Source organism: Oncorhynchus keta, chromosome 18 (assembly GCF_023373465.1).
Source record: "Oncorhynchus keta strain PuntledgeMale-10-30-2019 chromosome 18, Oket_V2, whole genome shotgun sequence".
In the NCBI taxonomy this organism is placed as follows: domain Eukaryota; kingdom Metazoa; phylum Chordata; class Actinopteri; order Salmoniformes; family Salmonidae; genus Oncorhynchus; species Oncorhynchus keta.
Window position 1 is genome coordinate 19,608,356 of NC_068438.1, and position 17,650 is coordinate 19,626,005.

General features: G+C 42.1%; 2 protein-coding genes across 3 annotated transcripts in view; one reads left to right on the forward strand and one right to left on the reverse strand.

Moving 5' to 3' along the window:
- aifm4 (apoptosis inducing factor mitochondria associated 4) overlaps positions 1 to 2,350 on the reverse strand; it is a 64,077-nt gene extending 61,727 nt beyond the window's left edge. Inside the window, exon 1 of the mRNA XM_052467568.1 lies at positions 2,220 to 2,350. Within this exon, the coding sequence (XP_052323528.1) occupies positions 2,220 to 2,328 (109 nt within the window). The 5' untranslated portion in view covers positions 2,329 to 2,350. The remainder of the gene's footprint in view (positions 1 to 2,219) is intronic.
- Positions 176 to 15,747, forward strand: LOC118372745 (uncharacterized). Of its 2 annotated transcripts, none has more exons than XM_035758731.2 (4): positions 176 to 919; positions 3,082 to 3,239; positions 7,057 to 7,104; positions 10,439 to 15,747. In XM_035758731.2, exons 2-4 carry the CDS (start codon positions 3,104 to 3,106, stop codon positions 11,251 to 11,253), a joined length of 999 nt encoding a protein of 332 aa, XP_035614624.1. In that variant the 5' UTR covers positions 176 to 919; positions 3,082 to 3,103; the 3' UTR covers positions 11,254 to 15,747. The 2 variants fall into 2 exon arrangements, with proteins under 2 accessions (XP_035614624.1, XP_035614623.1); XM_035758730.2 differs by lacking the exon at positions 176 to 919 and adding an exon at positions 2,377 to 2,508 and having other exon boundaries at positions 10,439 to 15,646.
- The last annotated feature ends 1,903 nt before the right edge of the window (positions 15,748 to 17,650 follow it).

Here is a 17,650-nt window from a genome sequence, read left to right on the forward strand (position 1 = left end):
GAATTCCGAGTTGGATGACCGTTCAAAACATATTTTCCCAGTCGGAGCTAATTTATTTCCTTGTTCCCAGTTGTCTAGAACTCACTGAAGATTTCTCAGATTTTCTCAGTTCCGATTTTCCAATTGTTTTGAACGCGGCAGAAGTCATGCTGGATTGACAGCATGGCCAATGTATTCAAACGTTTCTGGCCCATGGTGTTGAATGTTTAAAAATAAAAATAAAAACATGTAGAGAAAGATGTGTGTCATGTATGCTAGAATGGAAGTTTAAAAATTACAGCTGCATATTAGCCAATGCATATTTTATTTAATTAGGCAAGTCAGTTAAGAACAAACTCTTATTTTCAATGACAGCCTAGGAACAGTGTCCTGTTCAGGGGCAGAATGACAGATTTATACCTTGTCAGCTCAGGGATTCGATCAAGCAACCTTGCGGTTCCTAGTCCAACGCTCTAACCCCTAAACTACCTGCCACCACATATAGCATACCTTGAGGAAATATGCAAGAATTAACATGACCAACAAATGGAAATGTGTTCAGGAAGATAATTGTATTTTTTCTTCTTTTTTTTTGTTGAATTGAGGGTTAATTAATACGACTCCAATGTATGTTTCTTTACAGTAACATATATTTTGTATTTTAATATGAAAATAAAAAACATAACATTGAAAGTATTTTGTGTATTAATTTCATTAGTGGGTGCAGATGTCTTGCCATCATCTTTGAGGCACCAGTGACTCAATATCACTAGCCTAATCTCATTGACTGGACATAACACAGTAAATGACAATCTGAGACACTCAAATTAGTATGATATAAATTACGTTTGGTATGGTTACATAAGACAGATGGTTATTTAAGGCAAAAACAAAAGTACGGTCGTTGGTCGGGGGAGGTGGGCGTGTAACGCGAACAAAGGTTGGGAGTTTGAATCTAATTAGCAACTTTTCAACTACTTACTCCTTTTTAGCTACTTTGTAACTACTTAACATGTTAGCTAACTCTTCCCTAACCGTAACCCTTTTAGCTAACCCTTCCGCTAACCTTTATCCTTTAACCTAACTTATAAACGTAACCCTAACCCCTAGCTTAGCTAACGTTAGCCAGCTAGCTAACGTTAGCCAGCTAGCTAACGTTAGCCAGCTCGCTAACCTTAGCCACCTACCCACCGAGCTGGAATTTATAAGATATCATAAATGTAGAAAATTCATAACATGGTGTACATTTAGCAAATTCGTAACATATAATACGCATTGTAATTCGTAACATATCATAGTGTAACGACCTTGGGTTTATAAACTCGGAAATCGACTCTGCCGCACGAGCATGCTTTTGCGACACAGTCGATAGCGCGCCGGACCTCGGGCTAGAAGGTCGGGGGTTCGAGACCTGCTCCCTTCTGTTTCATTACATTGGTGTCAGAAGTACAATATAAAATGGGTGATGGACATCCAAAAAAGTAATTACAAACCATACGAAACCTAACATACTGTATCATACTAAATGGAGGTTCCCGGGTTAACATACAGAATAATACTATAATACTAAATGCTCTGAGACCAGGTTGAATATCAATGATTGACAGTCTTAATTCTTGGCCAATTAAGCCTCATTATTGTGCTAAATGTTGCGAAAAAAATTAAACCTAGATAATTTCCATATAGACATAAGAGCTAGGCCTATCCATCAAGCCTAGCAAGACATTGCCATCCCCCATCAGGAATGACTGGACTGTGTCAGATTGTCTCAGGGTGACGCATGTCCAGAGCAATGTCCCTGTCCATGGTGCTGAAATTGAGGCTTGTAATTTGCCGTGCATATTCCCAAAGTAGCCCATATGATTTCGTAAGAACCCTGGCTCGGATAAACAAGCTTTGGTGTCACCCAAACAATTGTCTTACCAAAAGTACAGTCATTTTAACTTTCATAATAAAGACTATCCTGTCCTATCTCTGCCTTCGAACTACTGCTATATCGATCCTGGCAAAAGTCGATGTTGGGTACGGCCACTTCTTTCAATAAGCTGCATTTGAGTCGGATGTTCCGGTCGCGATGTCTTGTTTTCATCATACGACAGTAGACTACTGTACCAGCTCAACCCAACAGACGATGAAGGAGAGGGAGGCTGCGCCTGTCGAAATGTATCGTGCTCCGTTTCCATACGTTACAATCAACTTGCTATGGTGACCTTGTTATGAGTATTTTGGCAATAACTTACTGACGCAGCGAGATGGTGCAGCAGCAATCAAAACATATTTATCCTGTTGTAGCCTCCCAGGACCGTTATGCGATGCGTCGCTGATTTTTTTCTGTGTACAGGCTATCATCTTTCGTTCTTGATACAACGTTATCGCCTGCAAATTATGTTGAATTGATCTCAATTATTGGACGAATATCCTAAATGGTTTTGAAACATTCCTGGAAATCAATCATGTATGGATCGAAGGATCATGAATTTCATATCGTAATTCTTTGGGACTCCGTTCGACATTATCTAAAATAGCACGGTAAGCATGGATCATTTTCATAAAATTGCCACATTTATTGAGTGTATTGTAGGCATGTAGGAATCAACTGTAAAATTGAATTTAACTGGTATTAGGACTTTCAACATACTGTAACCTACCAAGCATATTGCGTTGGTTTCTTCCATCTCTTTATTGGGTGATCAATACATTTTTAACCGCATGACCACAATGACTCATACACACTCATACACACTTTATCTTACCTGACATAACCATCATCAATCATTGTGTTTTTTTAAATTTATCTTAGAATAAATTAAGACCCGTGTTTCTCTTGTTGTAATGCTTATTGAAAATGTGTCAGGTGATATTCTAAACTGCATTGTAAAGTAAGATTAAATAATTAACCTACAGTGAAGGTAAATAAAGAAGGGGGAAAGATACTGCAAATGCATCATTACACACACACACACAGACACACACAGACACACACACATATACATTTGGAATACTTCCTTTTGTTATTGTTCATCATTAGTAACAGGAAAGTGACCCTTATACACATGCAGGTATAATGTATATTAATGCCCTCTGACCCTGTTCTCTGTGCAGGGTGCAGGACAGGTGTGTAATCATGGAACCTACAGGCTCCACCTTGGACATGCAGATGGAGAGTGTTGAGAGGAGTACCGTGTTTCTCAGACAGGAACATCTCACCCTACTGCATGGCCTACACCTGGAGATCCTGTCCTTGCAGAAACGATGTAGCGGTGAGTCTATACATCACACACACAAACATACACACATACCGTATGCACACGTGCGCAAACACACAGAGATCAAATTAGACTAGTGGAGTAGACAGTGACCCTCTTTACAACAACAATGTTACTGCCAAGCCAAACAGAGGCAGACCTCACTGCAGAACACGAAGAAGGTTCAGTTAAAGGCCATCACCACATGGTGTTGTGGTTTGACTGACAGACTAGGCTCATACACTGCAAAGATGCTAAAGCCATCAAATCTTAGATACAAACACAATGTAGCCTACTGTACTAGTCTATCAGCCCAATAAATTTGTTTTCTTGGGACTATTAACTTTAAATTGAAAAGAGCAGGTTTATCTCAATGAATGCTCCCCCACTACAGCCAGGGTTTCCATGAAAGGAAACCACATATTATAATACCTTCCTGTTCCTGGTAGTTAATCTATCCACCCTCCTCCTCCTTTGTCCTTCCTTCCTTCCTTCCTTCCTTCCTTCCTTCCTTCCTTCCTTCCTTCCTTCCTTCCTTCCTTCCTTCCTTCCTTCCTTCCTTCCTTCCTTCCTTCCTTCCTTCCTTCCTTCCTTCCTTCCTTCCTTCCTTCCTTCCTTCCTTCCTTCCTTCCTTCTCTTCCTCTCTCTCTCTCTCTCTCTCTCTCTCTCTCTCTCTCTCTCTCTCTCTCTCTCTCTCTCTCTCTCTCTGTGTGGGGATTGATGGGATTTTCTGAGCAGGCAAAAGAAGGTGATAGGTTAAGGGTTTACTGTGCTTATTTTGGGACGTAAACTGTCTATTCAACCCAGCTGGCGAGTGAGAGGGAATTAGACAGGGACATAATATAAATACTGTACAGTATATTTTAGTCTTTGTCCTTGAGAGCAACCCAAGCATGGCATCTGTCTGTGCTGACTGGAGAAATGCTTAGAGTCCACCCAGCTAAACATAATCAGTTTAACTCAATGGCATTACTGTATGTCCAGTCTACACAAGGCCCTAATCATCTCTGTCTGAACTGTCTGCAGTCAAGCTAATTGACAGACTAGACGCAAACAAACAGATTGGACATTCACTGCTTCAACAGCACTACAGTTATGATTAAGGATTAACATGGGTAACAGCGAACCCGGGACTGTCCTGGGAACACTTCACATTTCCTGAGAAAATAAAATGAAAGACCTGGGAAATTACAACATTTTACCCCAATGTTGGCACCAATGCAGGCCCTACACATGCACAGCACCAGATAGGCAAAAATGTAAATAGCACATTATCCAAAGAAGTTGTCACATGGCCTAGCACATTTACTTCACACAAAGTCGCCTTAAATTCAAAGCGCACGCATAATTGACACTGCCGGACTGCACATCGACCCGATTGCAGTTAAACCCTACAGGAAACCTCTACAGTTGGCCTAAAGACTATAAATGAACATGTGCCTCTTTGAGCTGTCATTGTGAATAGTCACACAGTCACACATTAGATAGGCCTATACACATTTCACTACATAGGCATCTCTGTCACAGATATGAAGTCTGTTAACAATTCAGAGAGGAATGAGGACAATTCTCCTGTCCTAGAACCTAGGCTATTTTCCTATCCAGTCCCAATCCCACTGAAACACAAAATCCTGACTCCTGTCTCGCATGAAAATTCCAAACTTTATTCTGTAATCCATAGGTTGCATTATCAAAGCACCTCTCTTGCCTGCATGTCAAAATACCGCTAGAATATTTCCCCTGCTTGTCTGTGCGGTCTCATAGCCTAGCCTTCTTGCTGCCCATATGAGGGCTGAGGAAATATTCTGTTGACCACTATTTTGCTCCACTCATACAGAAGGTAATAAAGACCTAGTGCACAATTTAAAATATATATATACAGTACCAGTCAAAAGTTAGGACACACTTACTCATTAAAGGGTTTTTCTTTATTTTTACTATTTTCTACATTGTATAATAATAGTGTAGAATAATAGTGAAGACATCAAAACTATGAAATAACACTTATGGAATCAAGTAATAAACAAAATAGTGTTCAACAAATTAAAATATATTTTATATTTGAGATTCTTCAAAGTAGCCACCCATTGCCTTGATGACAGCTTTGCAAACTCTTGGCATTCGCTCAACCAGCTTTAATGGTCTCCTGAGTGGCACAGCGGTCTAAGGCACTGCATCTCAGTGCTAGAGGTTTGATTCCAGGCTGTATCACATCTTGCCATGATTAGGAGTCCCATAGGGTGGCACGTAATTGGCCCAGCGTCATGCGGGGTAGGCTGTCAATGTAAATAAGAATGTGTTCTTAACTGTCTTGCTTAGTTAAAAATAAAGGTTAAATAAAATAAATTAGGTAGTCACTTGGAATGCATTTAAATTAACAGGTGTACCTTGTTAAAGTTAATTTGTGGAATTTCTTTCCTTCTTAATGTGTTTGAGTCAATCAGTTGTGTTGTGACAAGGTCGCCCTATTTGGTAAAAGACCAAGTTCACATTATGGCAAGAACACCTCAAATAAGCAAAGAGATTTGAAAGTCCATAATTATTTTAAAGACATGAAGGTCACTCAATCCAGAACATTTCTAGATATTTTAACATTTCTTCAAGTGCAGTCGCAAAAATCATCAAGTGATGATGAAACTGGCTCTCATGAGGACTGCCACAGGAAAGGAAAACCCAGAGTTACCTCTGCTGCAGAAGATAAGTTCATTAGTGTTACCAGCCTTAGAGAGTTCAAGTAACAGACACATCTCAACATCAACTGATCAGAGGAGACTGTGTGAATCAGGCCTTCATGGTTGAATTTCTGCAAAGAACCCACTACTAAAGGACACCAATAAGAAGAAGAGCCTTTCTTGAGCCAAGAAACTAGCAATAGACATTAGAATGGTGGAAATCTGTCCTTTGGTCTGATGAGTCCAAATTTTAGATTTTTGGTTCCATGTCTTTGTGAGACGCAGAGTAGATGAGCGGATGATGTCCGCATGTGTGGTTCCCACCGTGAAGCATGGAGGAGGAGGTGTGATGGTGTGGGGTGCTTTGCTGGTGACACTGTCAGATTTATTAGAATTCAAGGCACACTTAACTAGCATGGCATACGCCATCCCATCTGGTGTGCACTTAGTGGGACTATCATTTGTTTTTCAACAGGACAATGACCCAACACACCTCCAGGCTGTGTAAGGGCTATTTGGCCAATAATGAGAGTGATGGAGTGCTGCATCAGATAACCTGGCCTCAACAATCACTCGACCTCAAACCAAAATTGAGATGGTTTGGGATGAGTTGGACAGCAGAGTGAAGGAAAAGCAGCCAACAAGTGCTCAGCATATGTGGGAACTTGTTTAACACTTTTTTGGTTACTACATGATTCCATATGTTACGTCATAGTTTTGATGTCTTCACTATTATTCTACAATGTAGAAAATAGTACAAATAAAGAAAAACTCTTAAATGAGTAGGTATGTCCAAACCTTTGACTGGTACAGTATGTATATATTTTTATGTGATTTATCAGGGGGTGCTACAGCACCCTCAGCAACCCTACTTCTCGTTGCTATGATGGGCACTTTCAGGATAAATATGAATTATTCTCGGTATTGAAACTTGGTAGATTTGGTGGGAAATATTCATCCCTAGTTTCGATCAGCATTAGTATTTAGTCTTTCAATGAGACACATCAGATTGAAAGCATTCCTTTTTATTATTTTTGTAAATTCCTGAAATGTATCTATTTGTCTCCTAGACTTACTCATATGACTCATTTCTGTCTCACACATTATTAATTTAGGTCTCTGTCTCACTGATGTCTCATTTCTTGTCTCTGTTTTCTCAGAGTTGACATGTGAGCTGAATGTGAAGCCTCCAGGCAAGAGTGAACTGGGTAAGTTCTGTGTCTCTCTTTCTCTCTCTTCCTGCCCCCCTCCCTCTCATTCTCTCCAGGCTTGGCTTTGTGACACTAACTGTTTCTCCTCTTTGGCTCCCCCCATCCCACCCTCATGGCATTATCCTTCACTTTACCCATCCGCCAAGGGACAGCCCTGTGGTCGACCTCCACAAACGCTCTCTCCCTTTCCCCCTCTCATCCTCAGCCATAAAGGCCATATTCCATGAATAAAACATCACATTTTATGGATTGATCTGTTACCAGGATAAAAAAAACATGTAGGAGGATTGGAATTGGGTAGATTGGCAGCGGAGTGCAATACACAGTTCATGAATATGAACCATCAGATAAAGGCTGTGTGTGTGCACCTTAATATTCCATTCATGGGTACTTTGTTGCATTAGAATGTCTAGATAGAAGATGGATATTACAATAATATCGTAGATAATTACAGAGACAGAGGGGATGGGAGGGAATGGGTGGTGGAGAGAAAGAGAAAGAAAGGAGGAGTTGGGGGGTTCATGCCCATCTGCAGCCAATTATAACTAATCAGGACCCCCCTCTTTTTCCAGAGCAGGCCGTCCTTTGCTCTATCACACCACCACAGCCCCCTCTCCTCCATCCTCACAAATTGATCCATCCATTTTTCCTCCTCTCTCATATTCCTCTGTGCCCTGGTGGAGGGGTACAATTACAGTCTGTTTGCTGAGACAGAGAGATGGAAGGACAAGGGAGGAAGGGAGGGAGTGGGAAGAATGGTACAGAACGTGTTAGAGGGTTAGTGAATGAGATAGAGATAGAGAGAGAGAGAGAGAGAGAGAGAGAGAGAGAGAGAGAGAGAGAGAGAGAGAGAGAGAGAGAGAGAGAGAGAGAGAAAAGGAGGACAAAATGGAGATTAGATTACACAGCATTTTCTATATTTGCAGCATGACCTCACCACCCTGGTCTAGTGGGCGACAGTTTGACAGAGACCAGGAAGAACTACACCAAGGAGAAAGCTGGGTTACTCAGAGAGAGAGGGAGGGAGGGGAAAGAGATGGAGGGAGAGGGGGTGCGAGGAGTGGAGGGCAGGAGGGGAGAAACAGATGTAGAAAGAAAAATCTGTAAAATAGTGATTGGGATTGAGAGATGAATTAAGACAGAGGGATGGAGAAACAGGTACAGGATGAGACTGGTACAGAGAGAGGGATTAAGATAGAGGGATGGAGAAACAGGTACAGGATGAGACTGGTACAGAGAGAGGGATTAAGATAGAGGGATGGAGAAACAGGTACAGGATGAGACTGGTACAGAGAGAGGGATTAAGATAGAGGGATGGAGAAGCAGGTACAGGATGAGACTGGTACAGAGAGAGGGATTAAGACAGAGGGATGGAGAAACAGGTACAGGATGAGACTGGTACAGAGAGAGGGATTAAGACAGAGGGATGGAGAAACAGGTACAGGATGAGACTGGTACAGAGAGAGAGATTAAGACAGAGGGATGGAGAAACAGGTACAGGATGAGACTGGTACAGAGAGAATAATTAAGACAGAGGGATGGAGAAACAGGTACAGGATGAGACTGGTACAGAGAGAGGGATTAAGACAGAGGGATGGGGAAACAGGTACAGGATGAGACTGGTACAGAGAGAGGGATTAAGATAGAGGGATGGAGAAACAGGTACAGGATGAGACTGGTACAGAGAGAGGGATTAAGATAGAGGGATGGAGAAACAGGTACAGGATGAGACTGGTACAGAGAGAGGGATTAAGATAGAGGGATGGAGAAACAGGTACAGGATGAGACTGGTACAGAGAGAGGGATTAAGATAGAGGGATGGAGAAACAGGTACAGGATGAGACTGGTACAGAGAGAGGGATTAAGACAGCGGGATGGAGAAACAGGTACAGGATGAGACTGGTACAGAGAGAGAGATTAAGACAGAGGGATGGAGAAACAGGTACAGGATGAGACTGGTACAGAGAGAATAATTAAGACAGAGGAATGGAGAAACAGGTACAGGATGAGACTGGTACAGAGAGAGGGATTAAGACAGAGGGATGGGGAAACAGGTACAGGATGAGACTGGTACAGAGAGAGGGATTAAGACAGAGGGATGGAGAAACAGGTACAGGATGAGACTGGTACAGAGAGAGAGATTAAGACAGAGGGATGGAGAAACAGGTACAGGATGAGACTGGTACAGAGAGAGAGATTAAGAGTGATGAGAGAAGAGAAGAACAAGAGAAAGAGAGGAGGATGAGAAAGGAGATAGAGGAAGGAAGGGCTATTTATGTGGATATCAGGTTCCTCCTATTCTAAACTAGATGCAGCAATCCTAATATAGGCCAAATGAAAATCCCTACTGATCATTTTACAATGATTTCACATCCAAGTTTCAACTAATCACAGCACCTTTTGTTCCCCTCCCTTCCCATTAGTTTACTTTGACCTAATTCTTGGGTCAACCAGCATACCAGAGGCTGTGGTGTAACCCCTCTCCCCTGGCCCAGCTGTCTGAGCTGGGCAGCCTCAGCCCAAAGGTACAGCTGCAGCTAGTACTGACTAAGGCTTTTTTTAATCCCCCATTCCTACTGGAGGATTTCACTGTGATGGAGTACTATAGCTTTGACTTTGCCCCAGAAGCACAGCAAATGATGTACAATGATTTTAGACTTGTGGTTAAAACTGGATGCAGTGACGTTTTCACAGCAAATTCCTGGTGTAATGGTGACATCAGTGCAGCCAATTTTGTCCGCTGAGAAAGTATTATTGGGTTGAGGGAACTATCAGTATATTACTACATTGAATGTTATATCGGCTATCAGCCCTCCAAAACAATCACCTTCCTTCCCCTCCCATCACACCACCACTGCATGTGAGCAGTCTGCCAGTCTACTCTCTTCACTCTCTCTCTATAGTGGGTAAGTGGCAGCAGATGTCACACCATGCCAGTGGCCATGATGCGGCTGGTAGAGATTGGGTGGTGGATACTGGCAGGGATTTGCTCAGTGGCTCTTTAATCCTTTGCCCATATGTGCTCAGTCTTCTGCCTTTGTCCATTCAATCCCTAAACCCACATACCATTTCCTATCTGCCAGATGATCCACAAATGTGCTTTGAGGCCAACTTGGTGATTGAAAGCAGCCAGCGCTGGTCACATGAACTAATTCCATATCCGTTTGACTGAATGTATCATATCCAGGCAGTGTGTTATCTTTCTGGCAGCTGCATTTGGGGCTTGTTTTTTTGTCTGAATGTTAGCTATCTGTCTGTGAATCTCTGATGCGTCCTTACTATTTGATTTGTGTGCACTTCTCTGCTTCTGTGTTCGTGTGTGCGTCCTCAGACCTGGCGGAGGAGGAGGAGCAGCTGGAGGCCCGCTGTCTGGAGGTCGAAGATCGCCGGGCCGAGCAGCAGTGCACACTGGGAGAGCTGTGTAAGGAGCTGACTCACAAGGGGGCGCTGGTTGGTGTGCTGCGGGCTAACCTCAAGGACAAGGAGCGCCGCTTCCTGGATGAGCTGAAGCGCCGCAGCCAACGCTCCACGGTGCTCAACACAGAGCTGCAGAGGCAGACCGAGGCGGCAGCCTACCTCTCGTTCCAGCTGCACGCTGCCCGACAGAAACTGCGACACCAGCGGCTACAGCAGAGGCAGCAAGCCCTCAGGGAAAACTGGGAGAATAGGGATCGTCATCATGGGAATCCCCCTGGGCCCCAGTACAGCCAAGCAGCCGAGTGGGACACTGCCATCTTTTCTCCCTTTTCTCCTCAGTCGCCCTCCGGTTTCTCCAATGCCTCCAACACCAGCTCTGCCATAGCCTCCCCTGTGGTCAAGCCTAAACGCAGGGGCAGCAGGACCATGTCAGGGCACCAGCTCCGGGCGGAGAGGGCCAGGGAGTGTGTCCCCAGGGAGAGGGTGACGTGCCCTGCAGAGCCCACCACCATGCCTGACCCAGCACTGTTCCTCCACCCTCACCGCAGGCACCACAGGTCCAGGGTCAGGCATTCCTACTCCCTGGCCCACAGACAGAATCCTCTGGTGGGGGAAAGAGGGGAGGAGGAGGGGGGTGGAGAGAGGCCCATGGAGCCCCAGGACAGAGCTCCTCCCAGACTGGCAGCCACGGCCACAGCGTCACCTGCTGGCTGCTCAAACCAAGGCTGAAGGCTGATGGCCCCACTGCGACCATCCCTAGAAATGCATCATCATCATCACTATTATCATAATCACTATGACTATCTGATTTTATTAATACTGTAAATCGCCCATTGTCCTGCACCATTATCGAATTGATACTGAGATTAATTTAGCATTGTTGATTATAATCCTATTAATTCTAATGACTGATATTTAGATGTATTGCTATGATGAACACTTTTTATAATTATACATTTTGACATGACCTGAATTAACCCAAACTTCCAGGTGTACGAACACCCAATGAGGTTGTTGTTACTAATCACTTCACGTCAATGTGTAGAATCATGTAGTTGAATGCATTTACACTGGCGTCGCTCTATATAACATTATTATGGGGCCTTATCTGAGTGTGACATCCTGTGTGGAGGTTAGTTTAACCTATGGCCTGTTGCCATAGACCACAGCGCCTACTGTGCAATTACCTTACCCTGCTGTGTCGTTTTAGGGCCAACCATAAATCAACCCTGGGTTGCCCTTGTAGAAAACATGTTCTGACCTCTGTTACGTGGAGTCACAGTTGGGTAGCATCTGAGCATCTGTGTATGTCCTTGCTGTGAATACTATTGAATTTCAGATCTGCATCGGTGGCCTTCACTTGAAAAGTTCCCACATGGCCAAGAGGTGTAGTCATACCGTCATATCCCACTGAATCTTTCTTTATTCCATTGGTCATACAATAGGTAGGCCTACAGCACACCCTATACGTTATACAATAATTGAAAGTAACATTAGTCCACTGGCCTCACACACAGATCTTAGTAGGTTTCAATTATATTGTGTCTCTGAGCTTTAAAAAAAATAAAAATATTACCAAACACTGATGAAGCTATTGGATGAGTTAAACTGGAGTTCCTGGCATCCTGCATAAATAGGTGGAGGTATAGGTAACCTAATCTTGCAGATGCTTTGCATAAACAGGACACTTTTGGGTAATAATGCATTGGGACCAGTTTGGCCAGATGCTTCTCTCAGGTTTAGTGAGCTGTGTGTAATACTGTACACAGAGAATAGTATTTCTCTGTGTTTATTTACATCTGTGGTTTGCTGGGGGGGTTTCACCTTAGGGATAAAAGACACATAGGAATGTTGTTTATAGATGGTATGTGTAAAGATCCTCTTCCTGTATATGACTGGACCAAAGCGCAGAGTGGTACGTGTTCATGATATTTTATTCAATCAGAACACTTGAACAAAACTAACAAAGAAGAAAACAAACAGTTCTGTAAGGAAACTAAACTATACAGAAAACGACTACCCACAAAAAACCCTGTGGGAAAAAGCTACCTAAGTATGGTTCCCAATCAGAGACAGCGATAGACAGCTGTCCCTGATTGAGAACCATACCCGGCCAAAACAAAGAAATACAAAAACATAGAGAAAGGAATCACACCCCGACTAAACCAAATTAGAGACATAAAAAGCTCTAAGGTCAGGGCGTGACAGTTTGTTGCTGTTTGTTTTGGGTTGAACTTAGGCTGTGGCTGATTTGATCTCACTATTACTAGTCAAGCAAAAGGGGTTATTAGGGCCTTCTGGTAGATTTGTCTCTTGTCTCAGATAGCTGAGAAGAGAAAATTCAAATGTTCTTAAATAAAGGGGTAATTTTGGTTATCTACATGGTAGACTCCAAGCTGTGTAGACAGCAGCTGTTGAAAGCCATGACGCTATGAAACCAGTCAACATTGATTTGCACTTGGCAGACCCTAGTGGTGTAGTGAGAGAATAGCACCCAACCAGATGAAGATGTGTGGTGTCACTTGATCTGAACATTTAACCTAGTCTCTTTTCCTTTTAATTGTCTTTTAGTTGATGAAATTGGTGGATTTTACATTCAACATCAGATATTCGTACATTTTGAAACCGTTTATCTTGGTAGGTAATATATCTTAACCCTTATATGAATGTACATATATCGTCTGATAATAACTCAATATAACACAGAGGTAATCCTTTTAGCAGACACTCTTAGCCAGAGCAACTTACAGTAAGTGAGTACATACTTTTTCATACTGGTCCCCTGTGGGAATTGAACCCACAACCCTGGTGTTACCAGTGCCATGCTCTACCAACTGAGCCACACGGGAAATGTTGTCAAGGGGTTGTTTAAAACCAAATATTTCCTATTAATCAATATAAAATGGAATACTGTAAAAGCTATTAGAATGATATGTTTTATTATGATTGTTTTAACTTCATCTTTTTTTACGACTTATTTAACTGATTGTTTAATATATTATGTTCATTATATTACAGAATGTTATAAAACTATTATGTTTTCTGTATTTATCTGTCTATAAGGCATTTGGAGGAGGTATTGTCATGGAATGCCTTGAAGAAGAGAAGATGGTTTGCACTCAGTGCAGATATTTAACATTGTTGTTTTTTACAATGTAAGAAGAGCTGCCTCATTAATGAAAAGCCATGAACTTAAACTGTTGCTGGCAACAATAATGTCAAGCCTCCCAAAAAATGGCTGTGTCCCATAGGCACAACTTTCATTTTCTATGTAGAAAAATGTCCAGATTCATGGTCAAGGCCTCCATAATGGCCCTTAACCCTTAGCCTGCAAGCAAGCAATTTATCATGACTGTGCACTATTTCCTCAGCTTCTGAGAACACATTCCCCATTCAATATCAAAATGACAGTAACATGACATTGAAAATGTTTATAGAGTACATGTTCTTCTTAGGGAACTAGAAGTTAGACTGTTCAGCTTTCATGTAAAGCACATGTCCTTGGATGATGTACTTGTGATATACCTGTGCTTATAGTGGTGTCGGTACAGATTTGGTCTGTGGCTAGAGGCAGCTATGTCCAAAAAATATCCTTACTTTCACACGGACACATTCCACTCTACAACTAAGCAATAAGAACAGATAAACCTGACACTTCAAATCTTACACATTTTGGACATTGAAATGTGTAAGTGACACGCTGATATGATATTATATCACAGACAAATAACAAATAAAAACACTATCCCTTTATTCTTAATGAAATAGCTAAACAGCTTTGATATACTGTTGAATCAGATTGTGGTGAAAAGTGTCTTATGACGACAATGATGAGCCAAAGAAGCCCAACACAGTTGTATGGTGTTCTGCCTTAGAGTAGTCCTGCTGTGGCTATGCTGTGTAACGTTGCAGCATAGCCACGCACAATTACGTAGAAAAAAAACTAAACGTACCTTATATTTGAATTTACTCTGCCAATTGTCTGTCGGTCGAAATTTGAGACAAAATATCCACAGAAAAGCATTATTAAACCAACTTCGAAACGCGGGTCTCTGTGTGTGGCAATCAATATTTGTTTGCTCGTGACCTAAGGCATGTGCACAAGACGGAATTACATGCACAAGATACATGCATACTAACCAAAGTCGTGCCAGGTGATAGAAATTGCAAAGGCAGTACTGGCGCTCTGAAAAGTTGGGTAAATAATACTTTCCTGTGGATATTCTGAAGGACCAACCTCACAGATAACAGATGGAGTAAGTTCAAATGGAATTGTATTGAACATTCTGGCTTGTAAGGAAGCTTTTTTTCAGACTGTATACCAAGAATTGGTACCAGTCTGATTTATTAGGCAAGCCTTGTTCTCCTCTTTCTGAATACCAGGAGAGGATGAGTCTTAAAAGTATTTATTTGATTCTTCATAGAAAACTCAGATCTTCCCCTTCTGCTCTCCTTGCTTCCTTCTGATCCTTTGAGGAGGTGGCAAGGAGAACAGACACAAGGAATCGAGCAATGACTTTTGAGATCACCCTGGTATCCTCACTTCTATCTTCTATCTGGTTTCCAATTCCACATTTACTCAAATGTTTCTCTACCCATTTACTCACTAGCATGAAGAAAATTAGGATGAGGGAGACATTTGTATGAATTTCCCCTGCTGAGTATGTATTCCATTTTGAGGGAGGAACGTTTTTTAGTGTAAAAACTCTCTCGCCATTGGCGCCCAGAGGTCAATCCTGACAGAAGCCAGAGGTCACAGAGGTAAATCCACAACATTAGTTCATACTAGTGGATTTCACCATCACCTCATCGCGAGACCATGAGCCTGAGTCATGTCCACTACATGGGCATTTTAATAAGTATTCGTTTTTTTCTTGTTTGATATGTTAAGTCTTTTCAAGCAATACAAAGCCACCACTCTATATGTTCCCTCAGGCATACAACATAAGAAATGTAGTGAGACACTCTGAGGGCGCCTCCTCTCAAGACCATGAGGTGTGTTGTGTCATACGGTCCCGTGCTGAGCGCCCCCCACCCCCGTCTCTAGCGCACTACTGTGTTGGCTTGCTGTAGAGAATAGAGCTGTACACATTATCCAAATAAAATGTAGGATTGACGAAGCGTGTCGACTGTGTGTTGTATCTTTGAATGTGTTACCCTGGATTATCCAGTTCGATGACGGACACCAGCTCTGAAATCTACATACATAGATATACAGTAATGTACATACATAGATAAACAGTAATGTACATACATAGATATACAGTAATGTACATACATAGATATACAGTAATGTACATACATAGATATACAGTAATGTACATACATAGATACACAGTAATGTACATACAGTGCCTTCAGAAAATATACACACCTCCTGACTTTTTCCACATTTTCTTGTGTTACATCCTGCATTTAAAATAGATTAAATTGAGATGTGTCACTGGCCTACACAAAATACCCCATATCGCCAATGTGGAATTATGTTTTTAGGAATGTTTACAAATTAATAAAAAATGTAAAGCTGAAATGTCTTGAGTCAATAAGTTTTCAACCCCTTTGTTATGGCAAGCCTAGTCACATAATAAGTTGCATGGACTCACTCCAATAATAGTGTTTAACATTAATTTTGAATCACTACCTAATCTCTGTACCCCCACAATTACAATTATCTGTAAGGTCCTTCAGTCGCGCAGTGAATTTCAAACACAGATTCAACCATTAAAATCAGGGAGGTTTTCCAATGCCTCACAAATAAGGGCGCCTATTGGTAGATGGGTATACATTTTTAAAAAGCAGACATTGAATATCAAATCAAATTTTAATTGTCACATTCTTCGTAAACAACAGGTGTTAATATGAATATAATATGAAATGCTTACTTACTTCCTGACAATGCAGAATACAAAATTATACACTGTACATTAATAATAATAATAATAACAACAATAATAATTGAAGAAAAGAATAGTAACATGTGGAAATAATACACAATGAGCAATGATAGCTTGGCTATAGACATGGGATACCAGTACCGAGTCAATGTGCAGGGGTATGGGGAAATTGAGGTGGATATGTACATATAGGTAAGGGTAACATGACTAGGCAACAGGATAAATAATAGACAGTAGCAGCAGAGTATGTGATGAATGTGTAAGTGTGTGTGTGTGGTGAATGTGTGCCTGTGTGTACGTGTTATGTGTGAGTGAGGGAGTGTGTGTTGGAGTGTCAATGTAAGTATGAGTGAGTGGGTAGAGTCCAGTGTGTGTGCACTGATTCAAAAAAGAGTGCAATAAGGTTCAATGCAGATAGTGTGGGTAGCTATTTGGTTAACTATTTAGACATCTTATGGTTTGGGGGTAGAAGCTGTTCAGGAGCCTTCTGGTCCCAGACTTAGCGCTCCAGTACCGCTTGCTGTGCGGTAGCAGAGAGAACAGTGTATGACTTGGGTGGCTGGAGTCTGACAATTTGTAGGGCCTTCCCTCTGACACAGCCTTGTATAGAGGTCCTGGATGGCAGGGAGTTCGGCCCCAGTGATGTACACGGCCGTATGCACTACCCTCTGTAGCACCTTGTGGTCAGATGCCGAGCAGTTGCCATAGCAAGCGATGATGCAGCAAGTCAAGATGCTCTCAATGGTGCAGCTGTAGAACGTTTTGAGGATCTGAGGGCCCATGACACATCTTTTCAGCATCCTGAGGGGGAAAAGGCATCGTTGTGCCCTCTTCACGACTGTGTTGGTGTGTTTGGACCACGATAGTTCCTTAGCGATGTGACCCCCAAGGAACTTGAAGCTCTCGACCAGCTCCACTACAGCCTCGTCGAAGTGAATGGGGCATGTTCGGTCTTCCGTTTCATGTAGTTCACGATAAGCTCCTTTGTCTTGCCCACGTTGAGGGAGAGGTTGTTGTCCTGGCAACACAATGACAGGTCTCTACTAGGTCACTGACCTCCTCCCTTTGAGCATGGTGAAGTTATTAATTACACTTGGATGGTGTATCAATACACCCAGTCGCAACAAAGATACAGGAATTCTTCCAAACTCAGTTGCCAGAGAGGAAGGAAACTGCTCGGGGATTTCACCAATGTTGATTTTAAAACAGTTACAGAGTTTAATGGCTGTGAT